This window comes from Aptenodytes forsteri, unplaced genomic scaffold (genome assembly GCF_000699145.1).
Source record: "Aptenodytes forsteri isolate BGI_AS27 unplaced genomic scaffold, ASM69914v1 Scaffold284, whole genome shotgun sequence".
NCBI lineage: Eukaryota > Metazoa > Chordata > Aves > Sphenisciformes > Spheniscidae > Aptenodytes > Aptenodytes forsteri.
The window spans coordinates 3,760,058-3,777,057 of record NW_008794445.1 but is presented as its reverse complement, the minus strand read 5'-3'; the positions used below and the strand labels follow the sequence as shown (position 1 = coordinate 3,777,057).

Genomic DNA, 17,000 nt, shown 5'->3' with positions numbered 1-17,000 from the left:
CCGGGGAACCGGCGGCCGGGGCTGGAGGGAGCCGGGCCCCGCGCCCCCCGGACTGCTCCCGTTGCGGGAGGGTTTCCCCCGGCTCTGCAAGGGAAGGAACCTCGTTAATTAAAGCCCCAACGAGAAAGGGGCGCTTACAGGGCTTGGAGGCAAGAGGCAACCGGGGGTCTGGGGCTGTAGCCTAGGGGATCATCCGTGAACTGGTTGAAGTCTCCTCTTCCCAGTGGGACAAGCAGCATATCTGCTTCCCCAGGGGTCCTGGCCGGAGCCCCCCAAACACCCCTGCCAGCCCAGAGGAAAGGGGCCATCCCGCAGCACCACCAGCTAAGGCAATGAGCAGAGCGCCTCTTCCATAGTACCTGCCACCCGTGTACGACATCGTTTGCACCAGGCAGTTCTGCATTTTGATAACTGAAGAGCATCACCCAAGCTTCATCCCACACAGAAAAGGAAACGAGGAGCCATTTCAGTAACCACGCTTTATAAATTATTTTCAACACACCTTTTTCTGAAAATGAGCTACAAATGACTTCCTTCGTCCATCTTCTCTCCACTACTCACTGGGAATAAAAGGCAGGATGGGGTCTCCTGTTCCAGTCTTGCCTTGTTCCTCTGCTGCGTTGCACCGTATTGTCTCTTTTCAGTCTCCAATGTGTGAGAGGGACACTGCCACACTTCCCAGACATCTGTCATTGACGGCATGAGCGGAAACCGAAGGGAAGGCATGGCTGAAACTCCAGCGTGCTACAGGAATTCCCACAGTTGACACATTGCTGACAGGAGGTTTTCATTACTACACCAACCCTCCCCCAAGCCATGGAAACCCCCCCAACACGTGTGAGAAACATCAGTATGGGTGAACCTCAAGAAAGCCCTTTCTTGACAAAACCAATGTCAAAGCTTGTTTCTGACCAGAGGATTTTGTCTTCCATGTTCACGACTATCCTATTCAGGTAGCCACCACTGCTGCTCTTTGACCGTATCCAAAACCCCTCCTAACAACCAAGATTCGAAGGCTTCTTCATATGTGGAAAACCCAGAAATGAGGAGCCACTTTAGCAATGTAACAAGACCTCCTCTCTACCTTCCCTCGCCCCCGTACAGACAAGCAAAGGCAGTGGAGAGGAACTTCATGGGGCTGGATGGTCTCCACCTGAACAACTTGCGCTCTGAGCATCCCACCACAGAGCAGCAGCATCACACTGGGGGTAAGCACGAGGACAAGCTACTCCTCGCAGATAACAAACACCTCACCCAGGACATACCCTGCACATGGTTGATGACAGTGTCCCGCAATGGAGGAAGTCCCCACCCCAACAGGAAATCACTGCCGGGGCCACTTCCATCACTGCTACCTGTCTGAGGCAATGCAGCGTGATGAAAACAGGAAGGCAAAAGCAGACAGTTTGAGAAATAAACAAATACTGCATCAGGCTCCCTCTTTCTCCACAAGTAATCTGGGAGCAGGCCCTGCCTCCCATCCACGGAGAAGAGGAGGACTCAGTTCTCAGCAGAGGACTCTAAGGCCAAGCAGAACGCAATTCGGTAACTCCACTCAGCAGTTTCCAAATGCTCGCTGTACTTTGAAAGTGCTTAAGTCATCTTTGGGTTTCCACGACTTCACAGGCACACTGGCGCTGGTTAGCACACAGACAGAGGTTAAGTGATTGTTCATCCCCCGGGGAAATCAATACAGGGATCGTTACTGCTTTGAAGTCACAGGCTCCCTGGCCTGCTCCCCTTTCATCAGACCATCTCTGCCATAAAGATGAATGCAATCCCAGCAGAGACACCCATCTTTCATCCCAAATGTCTCCTCATTTCCCAAATGTCTTCTCAAATTTGGGGATGATGAAGTCTTTCATCCCAAAGTTAGCCAAGTGTAACAACCGCTTGGACTTTTTCCACTTCTGTTTGCCTTCAGCTGGAACAAGGGAAGGATTAAGTGTCCCTTCTACCTCTGTTACACCTACCACCCTCACATCACCTATCAAAGGCATCTGCCCAGCAAAGGATACACAATGTCCTGATGTTTCACACGGGTGCTCCTCTGTCCCAGGAGGCGCTCCAGCAAGGTCTGAATGGTCCCTGACTGCACTGGCTCCACCTGGCAATGACTGCTCTGAATCTGAGCAGTCAGAAGAAAGAACGACTTCCAGACCAACAGGAAACTGTTGGGCTTGTTCCTTCATACCTCCCTCCCTCATCTCCACACAGAACAATTAGACCTTCAGACTTTGATCTGGGGGGAATCAAGGGGCCACCCAATATGATGACACAGTTTTGGCAGCTGCTGGCATCACTCTCTTTCCGATTTCCCTGTACATCCCTCAAGGCAGTAGGCCAAGCTAGCAGCTGCAGGAGTCGTCTTCATCTTACTATAACCTCCTCAAAGGAAGTTTATGGCTCCTCATCAAAGGCTAAAGCAATCCTCCAGGGATGCCCTTCTCATTTTCCAAGGCAGTCACCGCTCTCTTACCTGGCAAAGGAAGAGGTGAAGAGCACGAGACGTGGCCTCAGGCAGCTCTGCTAAGTTGGCTTCTGCTGCCTCCTGGAGAATCTGGCTGATTTCTTTTTGAGAAATAATATTGCTGCTCTGATATTTCAGAAACTTGAACAAAGGAAAAAATAGAGGCATTAAATAGTGAAAGACCCACAGACTCCAACAGTGACTCATCTTGGAATGGGATGCTGCAGCACCTTAACCACAGGCCTGATTTTTATATCACTTCTAATAGAACCAGTGCAAATATCCGTGTTGACGGTGATCTGATTTATAACCAGACTTATTTTGGTTTATGTCAGGAAGGAACTGAAATGAACCAGGTAACCTTTAAAAAGTGAAATAAGAATAACAAAGATTCACAGGCCCATCATGTATTTGGAGGGAGAAGGTTCACATTAATAACCCCTTCCTCTCATCCACTGCCATGAGGGCTTTATCTTCAGTATTTCTGCTGGGTAGGACCACATTCCCTCTCTTGCTTGCAGGCCTCAGGTACAGCAGGGTAGTAGGTTGTGGTTAACTCCCTGCCCTGAAAAGTCAGGTCTGTAAGGTCAAAGACGGAGAGGCGAGCTGTGATGCCAAGCAGAGCTCTGCCCTCCAGAGAGCCACAGCATGCTCCCTGACTGGCAACAGCAGTTGCATGTTCTCTGCAGGTTTCCCCTCTTCTCCCCAGGGGTCCTAAATGATATAAATAAATGCTACAAACACCAGAAGAACAAGACGGGCTCACTAACAGCAGTTGGTTTCTGCAGGGTGCGGAAGGGAAGTTCACTTGAAAGTATCATTATTACAGGGCACGAACATAGTGACAGACAAAGCCACAGCAGTATCTAAGATTGTGTGTGCCTAGGGGGCAAGTTCCAATAACCGACCCACATGCACTGCACCAACATACTGGAAAAATGGAGAACACCCTGCCCTTCCCCTGCTCACCAAAGTCATCAGCCTGAGAACTTCTGGCTGCAGAAAGGACTTCTGGCCCCCATTGAGTAGCGTGAAGAGCAGGAATCGGTGCCAGGGCTGTGAAGCAACATGTAGAGCTGGGAGAGAAGGAGAAGCCAATCAAAGACAGCTTTAAAATCGGCCAAGTGACAGGCTGGACTCGGATAAGGACAGTCTTCAATACTGATCCCAAGTTTTCTCTTCTAGACCCCACGCTGTGAAACACTAAAGGGATATTTTGCTCTGTTCTTACTTGCTTTTTAATCTGTCACTCTTTGGGCAAGAGTTTAGTCATGAGGACAAAAGCTTAATAGCTTTTTAAAGCAGAAAATACATTTTGTCCATCTTTTGTGCTGGTACAGGAAGAGAAACCTTCTCCTGGGGTGCACGTCATAAAATAGTAAGGGGATATCTTTAGCCCAGGGTTTCAAAAATAATACCCTCTGGTTTCAATATGAGGACAAGTTTCCTGACCACGGGTTTTATTTAGCTGCAGAATACCCTTTGGGGAATGAAGAAAGACCTATAACATTAGCTGCACAAACCGAACCTGGATCTGCATCAAAGAGCATACTACAGGGACCAGCCAGGCTGATGGCAGCAATGCAAACAATCAGCAGAGCAAGTGTTCTTAATAAGGAGCATATATGATAAACAGAGATAAGGCTCAAGGTCACTGTCTGTGACAGCGTGAAGTCTCTCACTGAACGCTGAAGCGTTACCACCTTGTATTTACTGCAGGTTAGGGTGGATTTCTTGCATGGGATGGACAATTACAACAGGTCACTGATATAACTTGTTACACCATGGCAACTCACGAGAGTTTCAGAAAGGTCCCTCTTCCACTGGCAGTCACGTAACCTCCCTATTTCCACTACAAGAATCTTTTCTATGGGAAAACAACACTAAAAAATAATGTAAAATGTTTGGGGGTATCTTTTAGCTGGTGGAAATGAGAAGGTGCCAGCACTGTGCACTGAGCCTGCTCTGCACATCCAGAAAAATCTCTGAACCAAGAGAAGGTTTTAGAAGGCCTCAAATGAGGCAACTCCTAGAGGCAGGGTCCAGGCCGCGCTCTTTGCAGCGTTCTCCATCTTTCAGTCAAACACAGCTATGACCTTCATTCTGCTTGGAATAAGGAGACTCCTGTTATCGCTGTTGTGAACTTCTGCACCACAGCAAGAATTTAGGCAGTCAAAGTGACAGGTTCAGCTGCTGCTGAAGCAGCACTTCATTAGCTTAATCCCAAATCAGCGGAACCTCCCCATAACACGCCAACTTTTTCTTTCTTCACCCAGCCTTTTAATAGCCTCCCTTCAGCTACCGGCTGTCATTCATCTGCAGTATTACATTTTCATTCAACCACTTCCTCTCTCCCACCAATGTCCCTTTTTGTGTTCATTCACTCCATCCCCTTCTCTCTCAGTGTTTAAATGACTGAATTGAACAGGACAGGGTACAGAGAACTTGCTGTCCGTTTTAAGATCAGAGCCAGCACCTGGACTTTGTGGCAGGAGGCTGACAGTAAGCAGAAGGGTCTATTCTTTCCCCTGACTGTCATATTATCTGATGTTGCTAACATGGTATATGTTAGGTCTGACATGGACTCTGGAAACCAAGGTCTGCATTTGCCCCTGGAAATCTAGAATTTCCAGCTTCCATTCCCTAACGTTGTCTAGTACCCCGTTCTCCCTTCCCCTCCCTCAGGGCCAAACTGTGACCAACACTGTCCATGTGGAAGACACATCGTATTCAGATCCTCTCTCCCCTGTATTTACGGTCTAAAGATTTGCTATAATTGGCCTGGAAGTGAAAGATTGTTCCCATACTCCCTCCATTCCTAAACCTTTCACTCTTACCATATGGGGGGATAGGGGATGACTTTTTTCCTGCTGGAAAGCGTTTTGGTGTCCAGAGCCAAAGTGAGGGCTCATGCCTGCAGGGGAGCCAGGCACTGTGATTTCATCCCACAAAGCACATGATTAACTTTAGGCATATGAATAATTTTTCTTATTGGGCATAAACTCATTAAGCATCTGCTCCAGGGCGCTACTGGATGGAGATCAAAGAGCTCAAAATCACTGCAGGAGGGAATCCCAGGAGAAGAAAGAGCAGGAAGACTTTACCAACGTCCTGGTTCTTCATATACAGGTATTCCACTAAGGTTTCCAGGCAGGCAACTACGGCTTGAGAGAGCAGCAAGTCTTTCTGGAATACCAAGAGGGGGAAAAAAAGAAGAAAAATAACAGTCAACAGCTATTGCAAAAGGAAAATTCATAAAGTGGCAGGATCTGAAGAGCATGCAGCACAGGAAAATAACACCCTTCATCTCCTTCATGGGATGCAACACGCTGCAAATTATCTGTCACGTCAAGGAGCCAGACAAAGGCACAACTACTTATTCTGAGACTAAAAAAAAAATATTAAGTAACAGCATCCAAAGAATAAAGATGGGAGCCCAACATAGCTCAAGAGAGTTAAATGTAAGCTGATGTATCCCCTGGAGCCCAACATCACTTGAGCAAGTTAAATGTACACTGATGTACTACCCTCCAAAGCACCTTGCCAGGGGCGTGGCGGTGGGACTGGGATTTGTTACACTTTTCCCACCTCTGTCCCTATGGGTGTGGCATCCCTGCAGAGCAGGAGATGGGAAAACAGAGATCATCATTAGTACAGAGAATTTCAGCTATCTGATTCAGCAGCAGGGAGTACCACACAGCTTGATTTACCTTCTTTCTCACTGCGCCATGCTGCAGCAAGAGCATTTTCCCTCCTCCTCATCACATGTCTGTAAGGGGTGGAAAATGCAGGCAGAAGAAAAAAAAAAAGGCAGCCCCCTTACATTCTGCAACAGGGTGGTTTCTCCTCAGGTTATTGTACCTGCTTGAAGCCCAACAACACTGGTATTGTTCCAAAAGTCATATTTTATATACCTGCAACTGGACATGCACCAAAAGGTTCTGCAGACTGACAACAAGTGAGAAGACCTGCCGCATGGCAAGGGGGTGCAAGGCAGCATCCTGCAGTGATGACGGCTGTGGTTGTGTAGCACCTTGGGCTGTGTTTTGGCCAACGATCACCAGCAGAGGGGAGGAGAAGTTCTGTCGCAGGACAGCTCTCAGGAACTGCATGATGCTCACTAGACAGGGAGCCGCTTATTAGTGTGTGTCAGTGTTTTCCTCTCCCTTGCCCTGTGTGTTGGTGCCTGTGCAATAACATGGGAGAGGATGAGGAGAGAAAATTTAGGCTTAAGGGCCCACTGAAGTTGCCCAGCAGCTCCTGACAGCTGCAGGCAGGAATGGCAACATGAGTTCCTTGTTTGTCTCCTCCCTGTGACGCTATCCCAGTTCATGCTCAGTTCCAGATGTCACTACCAACCTCCAAGGAAGATTTGTCCAAACACAGCAGAACTCGACATTTCCCTTTTGCCCTTTCTCACCACCAGTTACGTACTCCCAAAGCCAAATGGACCAAAGCTTCCAGATTCCCACCAGCACCTGCACCATTCCATCCCATAGTCACCAGTTCTCCCTCGTTGCCTGTAGCATGGTACTAGCAGCTGCTTCCAGTCAAATCCCTGTAACAAATGCAAAATACCTAACAGCAGGATTGGCTTCTTCTTCCTGAAGATGACTGCATTCAGGACTTCTGCAAGGTCTAGAGAGAGTGTCTGGTGAACCTAGAGGAGAATGAAATATAAGAGAATAAATGGTGCTGGTTTGGACCAGGTAAAAAGCTCCCTTACATACTTTCAGTCCTTAGACGCTACCCCACGATGACCATTGAAAAACAAGGGAACAGAACAGGGTTTCAGGAGTTTGATCCAGAAGGGAGAGTCACACCAACAGGCCCTCAAGTTTTGCTCACCACCAGTTGCCAGTCCCGCACACCTTCCAAACCACAGTGCAGCTCATTTGCCTGTCTCGCACTTACTACTCCCTGCAGGCCCTCTGGCACACGGCTGTCAGACTGCCGAGCACATGGAGTAGCAGAACAGCCATCACCAAACACGGCTGTACCTAAGCCCCACACAGTCAGCAAGACTGAGAAGCCAGGCAGCCAAAAGCCAGCAGTGATGACAAGAATCTGGCCTTGTGTGCTGGAGCTGGGAAGCCTGCAGAGAGGCCAGGACCAGGAACTATGGCATGGGTGAAGGAGGCAGAGCAGATTAGGGACTTCGAAACTAGGGGAAACAGGAAAGGTGGGCTTGAGAGGGCAGTCTGCAATACACTGTCTCCCTCACAGAGCAGCCATTCAGCAGCGATGGCATAAAGCCTCACAGAGCCCCAGAAGGGTTCAAGCTCTTCAGTAAGGCAGAGAGTTGGCAAGGGGGGCAGGCATAAGTACCACAGGGCTGATTCCTTCAAACCACCATCTGAAGAGAGAAATGTTCAATAGGAGAGCTAGGAGTACCTCCTGCAACAGGGTGGCAGTGGTTACTTGTCTAAGAACGGACAAGCCAAAGCCTTTCATAGCCTACCATCCATGACCCATGTTTATCCACAGGCTTCTGCTAAAGCCAGTTGCAGTAACACAGTTAACATGCAAGCTTGCTATGGCCAGACAAGTCCTCACTATTAACACCAGCCTGAGATGAATGTGGCCTCTTCTCAGAGCCATTGTTCCCCTCTAAAAAACTGCAAGCTCAGGGAGACAGCCTGGCATCAGCTCACATTCACAGCCACAAAGACCAAAGGCTCTCTTTAACATGCAAGCTTGCTATGGCCAAACAAGCCCTCACTATTAACACCAGCTGAGATGAATGTGGCCTCTTCTCAGAGCCATTGTTCCCCTCTAAAAAACTGCAAGCTCAGGGAGACAGCCTGGCATCAGCTCACATTCACAGCCACAAAGACCAAAGGCTCTCTTACAAGGGCCCCCAGGATGCTTTGTGCAGCTTCAGCTATACTGAGCAGCAGAAAGCAGCAAGAGAAGTGACTCTTCCTTTCATCCCCTCTCCTTCCCCCTCAGCAGAAGATTAGAAACACTGAAGCTTAGAAATGCTGAAGATCAGAAATGCTGAAGCATCCTTGAACCACTTCCATTTGCCACCTGCATCTGTAGTTTCTTTCCCCATCTCTGGTGTAAGAAGGATTCTGGATTGCAGGTCATAACACATCAAGCCAGTAAGGTACTGATGAAGCCAAACAACAGGCTTATAAGCCATTAAATGATTGCACTTCGAGGATCAATACGAGTTGAGAGAGTCGCTCCCAGAAGATGAAGCTCAACACTAGCCACTAGAATTTAATCCCTTTTGGGACTGGCACAACACTGACCACCCAGACACAGCCCTGACTTGGAAACTGAGAAGGTAAATTGTGCTCAGCAGTTAATAGAGCAGGGACAGGCAGGACTTGCTATGCATTCACACAGCTGACAGTCCATACAAGTCCCAGGCTGTAAGACCTAAGCAGAGGCAGCACACCCGTGAAGCAACAGGTGCAGACTTGGTCTGGGTTGGCCTTTTGGAAAATGTCTTCCCTCAGCATTAGAAAACCAACCCTTGCCTCTCTGTGCAAATGCACGCATGTCCTTAATATGATTTTATCATCTGTGAATAGGTGCACTGACTCCCAAAGCACATATTCTGCTGGGCATAACTGCAAGAGCAGAGCTCACAACTCATGACATGCTGTTTAACTCCGTATCAAGAGAGGGAGAGAGGCCTGGGTAGATACTTCAAAAGGAAACATTATCCCCTTGTGTTGGCATTAGAAAGTGCTTCCCTCAAAGTTGTAATTCCAACATCAGCTGACAACTCCAGCTTAGCTCTCTTGTCGGACTACAGAGCATCAAATACAATGACAGCTGCCCACATTCATATGAGCTTGCTAATATTGAACACTTACTTGCCAATAATAGGTTTGGATTGTGACTGTTCCACTATTGATCATTTTAGTACCAAAAAAGCAGTTTACAACATGGGAGCTGTGTCTCCCACCCCCAGTCTTCCCTTGAGAAAGGCCTTAAAATGTATTTCGCTCTGTCCTGAAGAGGAAAATTATTTGGATCAGGAGGGCTGGGTATGCACTTTTTTCCCCAGGATTTCTGCCCCTCTCTAACTCTACAGTGATTTGGGTCTCAGCCTTCAGCAACATGCTCGTTACCAGTCCTGCTGGAGAAGTGCAGCAGGAAATAACTTGTGGGCAATAACAAGAGAGCAACCAAGGCAAGCAGATTCCAGGCAAAGCAAACCACTTTGCTCTGCTAATCAAGTTTGGTTTTTGGGGTTTTTTTTTAAGGTTTAGCCATTCCCTGGATCTGAACACTAGAGTGGTTCTAACCTCAGTATTGTAGCGATGCTGATAAAGTAAGAGGGACGCAGCCAACAGCCATCCAGAGCACAGCAAGGCATCCTCAGATGATAGGTAAGCAGGTTCAGAGGGAGGAGACCGCAGCCAGGTGCACTCCAAAACCTTCTGCAGGAGCTCTAGTAAGGACACATTGGAGAGCAGCACAGCCACTGCTGCATGGGAGAAACATAATCAGAGAGGCTGACAGGATGGCACAGGTTAAACCAGCTTGACAAGCAGAAGAGAAGTGCAGAGCACACCCCTGCTGCAGTGAGGCAGCCCCAGCTGCCACGGCTCATCAGAGTAAGGCTGTCCAGCTACGCTGGTATTCATCTTCCACAGCACAAGCGACTGCTTGGCCAGCTAATAAAATGACCAGCCTTCAGCAAACGCAGCTGGAAGGTTGGTTAGAGCTATTCTCTAGTATTGTTTAATTTTTTGAACCATGGCAATAGCAGGATATTTCAAACAAGGCACCAAAGCCCCACTGCTGTGTTTTACAAACAAGAAAAATACAATGGTTCTGTCTCTCAGCAGCCAATTCCTGAATCATCAGAAGGCAGCAAAACGAAATGAAACCAAACCAAACCAAAACCCCCAACCTAAAAAACCTCATCCCAAATACAAAATGGTCTTTGTTAACTGTAATGCTGCGACTGGAAGGGGAAAAATCCACCTTACCTGCTGAGACAGTTAGAATACAGTCTCTGATGGCCAAGCTACAACCTCACCAAGATTAACTTAGCAATCAATACAATCTTGCCTCACCTCTCTGTTGACTACAAGGTGTTGTCTGATGAAGGCTCCAATACAGAAAATTCAAGGATGGCTGCAGGAGGTCAGCGTCCCTCGGCCTGCATTTCCCACAGAGATTACTGACTGGAAACAAAAGAATGTGCATAACACAGCCACCAACATAACAGAGCACGTCAGCACAAGAAAGAAGTCAGTCAGTGGGGAGAGAATTTGGACAAGAGTGACACAACCTGAAGTGAAAATAAACAGAGTGTGGTACAGACAAAGCAATAAGCATCTGCCCTAGAGTGTTTGCTTTAGACCGGACGGTGCAGTGGAGGATGACAACGGGGAGGGGGGAATAGAAAAGGGTATATTAAAGGGCATATATCACATTGGGCAGTAAAGAATCCAAGAGCAACAGACTGTAACTTATCTGTTTCCACAGAGTGAGTTTGATCCTAATACTATGTCAAACATAAACAGCCATGTGCCTGTCTTACATGGTGACCAAACTGGGGAACAGCACGGAGAGCTGTGCTCCTCCACTCTCACCAACTCTGCTCACATTAGGAATAAACACACCATGTTTGTTGTAAGCACCCAACACTTAAGAACAATGTTTAGCAAGAGTTTGGGAGTGAAATCCAGGACTGCAGGGCTCAGCAAAACTGTCATAGGAGATCTTTTGAAGAGCTTAAAGTCTGAGTAAACAATTCTCAAAAAACACACATCAACACGCCTCCCCACACCCTCTTCCATCTACAAGCTGGTTTCACGTAAGCCTCATCAGAGGAGTCTGCCCTGCACACCCACCCCTGAAGAACATAGCCTGGGGAGCCAAGCAGGGAATGAAGGGGGTGGCTGGGGCAGGGAGAGAGTTGTGTTGAAAAATACAGAGCAGAAAGCAAGAGCAGAAGGAGCTTGTGACTCCTGGGAGCAGCTGAGCTGTGCTCTGAAATCACAGCAGCTAAAAAGGGCTGGTATAAAGAGGACATGCTTCTTCCACAGCCCCAGTTCCCTTGGCTAATGAATGTCTGAGAAACACTGCTTCTTTACAAGGGCAACACAGGCAGCCCTGAGACATGGAACATTTCAAATTGAAGGGGATAGTCCTTCAAAGTCTGCTGGAGAGATCAATTTGTCAGAGCAGAGAAGAGATGAGAGGATGGATCAGCTGAACTTCCCTCTAGTATTCTTTTTTCACAGCCTGCATGAACCTCCAATAGCCAAGTAAGAAGGGAGAAGTCACCGAGTAAGGATCACCAGACAAGAGAGCACGTCACAGTATGGTGAGTAAACACAGCCTGCTCTTCCATGCCTCTGGGGTGGAGTGAGCAAGTCCTGAAGCTGGTTGGGACCCATATACTCTGGACTCACACTCCAGGGAAAGCCCAGGTTCACTAGGCTGCTGGTTCCTGATGGCTGGTTCACAGGACACCACTGTGGCCTGAACCCCACAGGAGTGTGTTAGCAAGTGTGGACGGGGAAGGATGTTTCAGGAAGCACATCAACAATACTGTCACTGCCAAGTCAACAACAGTCACAGACCCTGAAATCATGTCACAGCCAGGAGAATACTTTGGCCACCTTGTGAGGTTTCAGACAACAAATGTATTGTAAAAGCAAGAAGCAGAGAACCTGGGTTTTGTTGACTGAACTGGTAACCAGGGCTCTTTACAATGCTCTGGCTATGAAAGTATCTCAAAGCAACTATAACTGTAACACAAGGTACACCTTCTCTCAAAGGGCAAAGAGCCAGCCCCTAGTCATCTTATGGAACAATTAACAAACACAGACCAAAGCCCCCTGGGAGAAGATGGACACACAGACTTACCCTGGTGAAGCAGCTTGAAGTCTGTGCTATCCAGCTCCCTCACACCCTTGCTCCGCAGCTGCACCAGGAAAAGGAGGCTCAGCAAAACAGGCAGGTTCCTGTTAGCTAAGAAGGGCACAAGCTTAGCTTATCAGTGAACTCTAAACTGTTGTACCTTAAAGTGTGCCAAGAATTGTTAATTTTGCAGCTCAGGAATGAGGATGGGTTAGGGGAGGAAGTATTCCCCTTTTACACATACACACGCACACGCTCCCAACTTAATTCTCATCTTGACAGTCCCCTCTGGATCAGGCCCCCTTTCTGCCACTGTGGGTTGGCCTGAGTTACACACTGGATCCCACCAACACCGTTCTAGAAACAATGTGAAAAGAGGGGGGAAAAGGAGGCTAGTGTCTTTTAGACCCTTAGTGAACCATGTAAGGGGCATGGTACTGCACATTCAATTTGACCTCTAATAAGCTAGAAGTCACCAGCCCTTTGCAGACTGCCCTCTTCCCATCTACTTGACCATCACTGGCAGCCCATGCTTTGACAGCAGCCCAGCACCCAGAGCACTCTGCTGCACAGCATTTGTTCTCCAGCATCTTGTGAGGCCAGAAAATGCTGTCCATCATGCCCTGCAGGGCAGAGCAGAGACCAGAGCAGAGGTGAGAGCCCCAAATGGCAGGTCTGTACGCGAGTAGAGTGGAGCTGCTCAGACCACCAACTCCCCAGGGCAACCCTCCCCCAGTATATTCACTCTTCTGCAGCACTGTAAACAGGTAAAGATTTTGCATTGTATATAGCCATACCTACAGCAAGCAACTATCGCCTCCAGAAAACATCTTCACATGTGTTCACATGCCTTTACTCAGGAGTTTTCAGTTTTGAGGAGGAAACATTTACGGGTGTCTTTAATGTTAACATACTCTTGATAGAGTCCCACTGTTGGGCCTTCTTGTTGTCTAAGAGCAGGATACTGTTTGAACAGGGATGCAGATCCCCTGGACTTATCTGCCCCAGACCTCACAGAGAGCTGCCTGTGTGCTGGGAGACAAGCAAGTCACGTCTCCAGAGTACATCTGGTGTTTGACTTTCTGGATGGGGCTGCCAGTAACTCAGCTAACGAGTTCAAAGAGGCAGTATGAAGAGGAGCTGGGGATATTAGACACAGCAGAAGGGCTCTAATCTTGCAAAAGCCCCTCAAGCCCAGCCTCCTGTCTCCATCACCAGCGGTTTGGAGGAATAGGTCTGATACCCGCAACAGAAAATGGACACTCTCCCTCCCCACAGCCCCTGGCACCCCTAGATCAGTGACAGAGGGACACCACAACTCCAAATGTGCACAATTCCAAACAAGATCAGATCTGGCAGATGCCAACATTGCCTTCTTTATCCATAACCTTGTAGCCTCATGCTCTACCATGCTCCCGCTTTCAACCCCTCTCTTCTCCAGCCTACTGACTTTGCCGGAGGCAAGTCAAAAACACTTTCCCTCTTGTTGCTTCCATCCCAGCTGCCACACAGCAAAACACCCCAAACAGAGCAAGGCTGTTACAAGTGTCAGCGGCCCCCTCAGGAACAAGCAAAAGCTGTGCTGGGCCCCTATCCCAGGGGAGCCAAGGACATCCTAGCATTGCTCCCTTTTTCCAGTTCAAGCTCACAGACTGCTTTGCACAGTACTGTTCATGATGGGACAACAGTCCCAATAGTCCCAACTCCACAGCCAGGGCTTAGTAGGAAAACAGAGGGATTTGACTCAGCCACAACCCTGCTAAATCTTTGAGAGATTTAATAGAATTATGAGATCTGGTAATACCACAGTTGCTGTTTGGAGATCAATATCATGAATGATTCAAACAATCTCTGCTCCTGGTCCCTGTGCCCTGGGAACCAAGTGTACTCAGGCACATCAAGCTGTTTTGCACACAGAAGAGGCAAAAAGGAGGATGTCTTTCAGTCACCAGTTGAGCCCCTGTTCAAGCTGGGAGATTTACCAGCACAGCTCTCCACTTGAACACTTACAACAGTATAAGAAAACCTTGCCTCGGTTTAACAATCACAGTTTGAAGCCAGAACAACCTAAATCAGAAAAAGACTCTCTCACTTCAAAACAAGAATCTCTGGAGAAGGAAACTAAACCAGCACAGTTCTGTCCATAAATTTCCTCAAGCAGATAAGTACTGAAGCTACATCAGCAGTTCAAAAACACTTTATCCCAGACTGCATCCCTTCAGCCATCAACCCTGCTAGTTGATCTTAAAGCAAGACCAAGTCACAGAGGGGAGTCACCTTGTAAGGAGGCTGAGCTGCTCTCTACCAGCAGCTGCTGCAGAATCTGTAGGAACTGACTCCGGAGGAGGTCACAGACAAGGACATCCTCATTTCTTTCCAGGAAGGTCCTTAGAGTCATCAACACCTTCCAAGCCACCTCCACGGAGCTTGAGCAGACCAGGTCCTGCAAGGGAAGAAGCACACACATTATCTTTCTGCCCTGATTAGGCAGAAGTCACCACTATTTAATACCATTATGCTAATCTGGTGCCTTGGGAAACAGCCTAATAAAGCACCGTTCAGGTTAAGTATGTCCTGATTAAATAGAGAACTGAATAAAGCAGACGGACTCTCATCTGATAGGCACCTCTGAGTAATATCCTGTTTAAAGAATGCATTTGGCTGTGTAACTCCCATCCAGCACACAAGTGTAGGGGTAATGTACATTTAAGGTCAAAGTTTTAGACAAGTGAGATCCTAAAGCCAGGGCCCCATTTCCAAGAGGACAGAGCCTCTGGCACTTCTGCTCTCCTTGTTGTTTTGAAAAATCAGGTTGCATATTGAAGATGCTTACCTAAAATCAAGCTTATGAGTCAGTCCATAGTTACTCATTTTCAAAAGGCTGGCGGCCTTGTATCTGCAGTAGCAACATAACAGCTAAACTGCATGAAATGTACATAAACCAGACAAGCAATCACTCAGTCATGGAAAATGGAAGAGTCGTGTACACAGCATTCAGCCCACAAGCCTGCTTCTTGACTACAGAGCTCTGTCTGGAGTCTCTGAGCTGAATCCCACAGCCAATAGCCTTAATTTGAGCATACTTCGAATGTTAAGGTGTTTAACTTTAAATTCACCTGCACGGCACGTACAGATGCAGTTCCATAAAGATCAGGCAGAAAACGCCTGGTAGTGCTGACATAATATGATCATCTCAACATGTATTATGTCAGCACTACCCTTCCTCTCCTCCCCCAGTAGTCCTGGCTACTGCATTGCAAATGGTACAGCTGCAAGAGGTAAACAGAAAACTGGTCTCAGCAACCAAGCCTACAACCTGCCAGGACAGGCTACTGCCTTTTCCAGCTGCCTTCCCCTATCACACAGCAGCCATGCATCCAGACTGGGGTGATGGAGAGGAAATGGCTGTGGGACCCCATACCCAAGGAAAGCAGTTAAGGTAAGAACAGGCTGCCTGTGCCATAAAAACCTCTCTAGTTCCGAGCCTGATTCCTGCCCATATCTGAGACCTTCAGGAATAAGGGGCAGGAATAAGAGGCAGGGAGCTGTCTGCACAATCGGCTCTGCTGACATAGATCTGCTCCATATGACATTCAGGAATGTAATCTGTCAGTCAGCCTATCTCCATTCTCTGAGAGAGCAGCTCAGATCTGGAGCATGGAGAAGACAAGTGGGACAGTGTGTGATCATGACTATATTCACCCCCAGATGAACACACACAGCACAAAATGGCACTAACCAAGGGCCACAGCCTTCCTGGTCCTGGTAAATGCATCACTGTGTTAACATCTTCCTTCCTACTCAGGAGCTCAAGGTCTCAGATGAAGCCACTAACCATCTGTTCTATCTAATCCAGACAATTATTAAAAGCAGATAAGCAAATAAATTATCCTTGGAAGGACATTCATTTTTGTTTCACTGTACCATGCAGAGGCCTTTCCATTTTACTAGTGCATTCTCAGGCTGAGGTTATTCACCTCATAAGTTTTGTTTACATCTGACAGTATATTTATCCCAGAATATTGCACTGTTTTATTAGCCCATCTAAATTCAGATTGATTATGCCTTTCCCCAACTGAAAGGTGAATTGTCAAAGCCTGTGATTTATTACAACTGACTTTAAAGACCGGGACAGAGCTAAATTAATTTATTACTGCAAGAGCACATGGCAAGACAGAAAAGGAAAAGCAGGAATGCTGTACCATTCAGGGAAGGAGCCACTGTTTCTCTTTTGCTTATTGATAGACCTGTGATGTATACATCTGCTTTAGTTTATGAAGGTTCCAGAACTACTGCCAAAGGTAACAGCGTAGGCAAGTCTCATGGGACACTTCTCCTCCTTAATTTGTACTGGTATGTCAACTCACTGATCACTTTTACTAATCCTCTGCAATGGTGTCAAATGCCTGGATGTTGCTAGCTACTCTGCAATATCACCCTAACTGTGAAAGAACTGCCCTATGCGACAGCCCTCCTGTCAGTCATTTCAGTAACCTGGGATACTAAAATTTACTTCACAGCCTCTTAGATCAGAACAAATACATGCCAGTCTGTAATGCCCAATAGGTGTCCACTCAGAACCAAACCTTGCTTCTTCACTGCCTGATGACATGGGTTTCTATTCTCAGTGATACATAGCTTTAATTTCTCTAACAGGCTGGAGAAGAAACATCACAGCTCTTAGCTT

General features: G+C 47.5%; 1 protein-coding gene across 1 annotated transcript in view; it reads right to left on the bottom strand.

Moving 5' to 3' along the window:
• Nucleotides 1–483: 483 nt before the first annotated feature.
• MEI1 (meiotic double-stranded break formation protein 1) overlaps nucleotides 484–17,000 on the bottom strand; it is a 40,850-nt gene continuing 24,333 nt past the window's right edge. The window contains exons 21-31 of the mRNA XM_019474814.1: nucleotides 14,591–14,756; nucleotides 12,320–12,424; nucleotides 10,516–10,626; nucleotides 9,739–9,920; nucleotides 7,049–7,130; nucleotides 6,385–6,590; nucleotides 5,575–5,656; nucleotides 3,440–3,546; nucleotides 2,480–2,611; nucleotides 2,019–2,128; nucleotides 484–686 (exon numbers count right to left, since the gene is read on the bottom strand). Coding sequence (XP_019330359.1) covers nucleotides 641–686; nucleotides 2,019–2,128; nucleotides 2,480–2,611; nucleotides 3,440–3,546; nucleotides 5,575–5,656; nucleotides 6,385–6,590; nucleotides 7,049–7,130; nucleotides 9,739–9,920; nucleotides 10,516–10,626; nucleotides 12,320–12,424; nucleotides 14,591–14,756 — 1,329 coding nt within the window. The 3' untranslated portion in view covers nucleotides 484–640. The remainder of the gene's footprint in view (nucleotides 687–2,018; nucleotides 2,129–2,479; nucleotides 2,612–3,439; nucleotides 3,547–5,574; nucleotides 5,657–6,384; nucleotides 6,591–7,048; nucleotides 7,131–9,738; nucleotides 9,921–10,515; nucleotides 10,627–12,319; nucleotides 12,425–14,590; nucleotides 14,757–17,000) is intronic.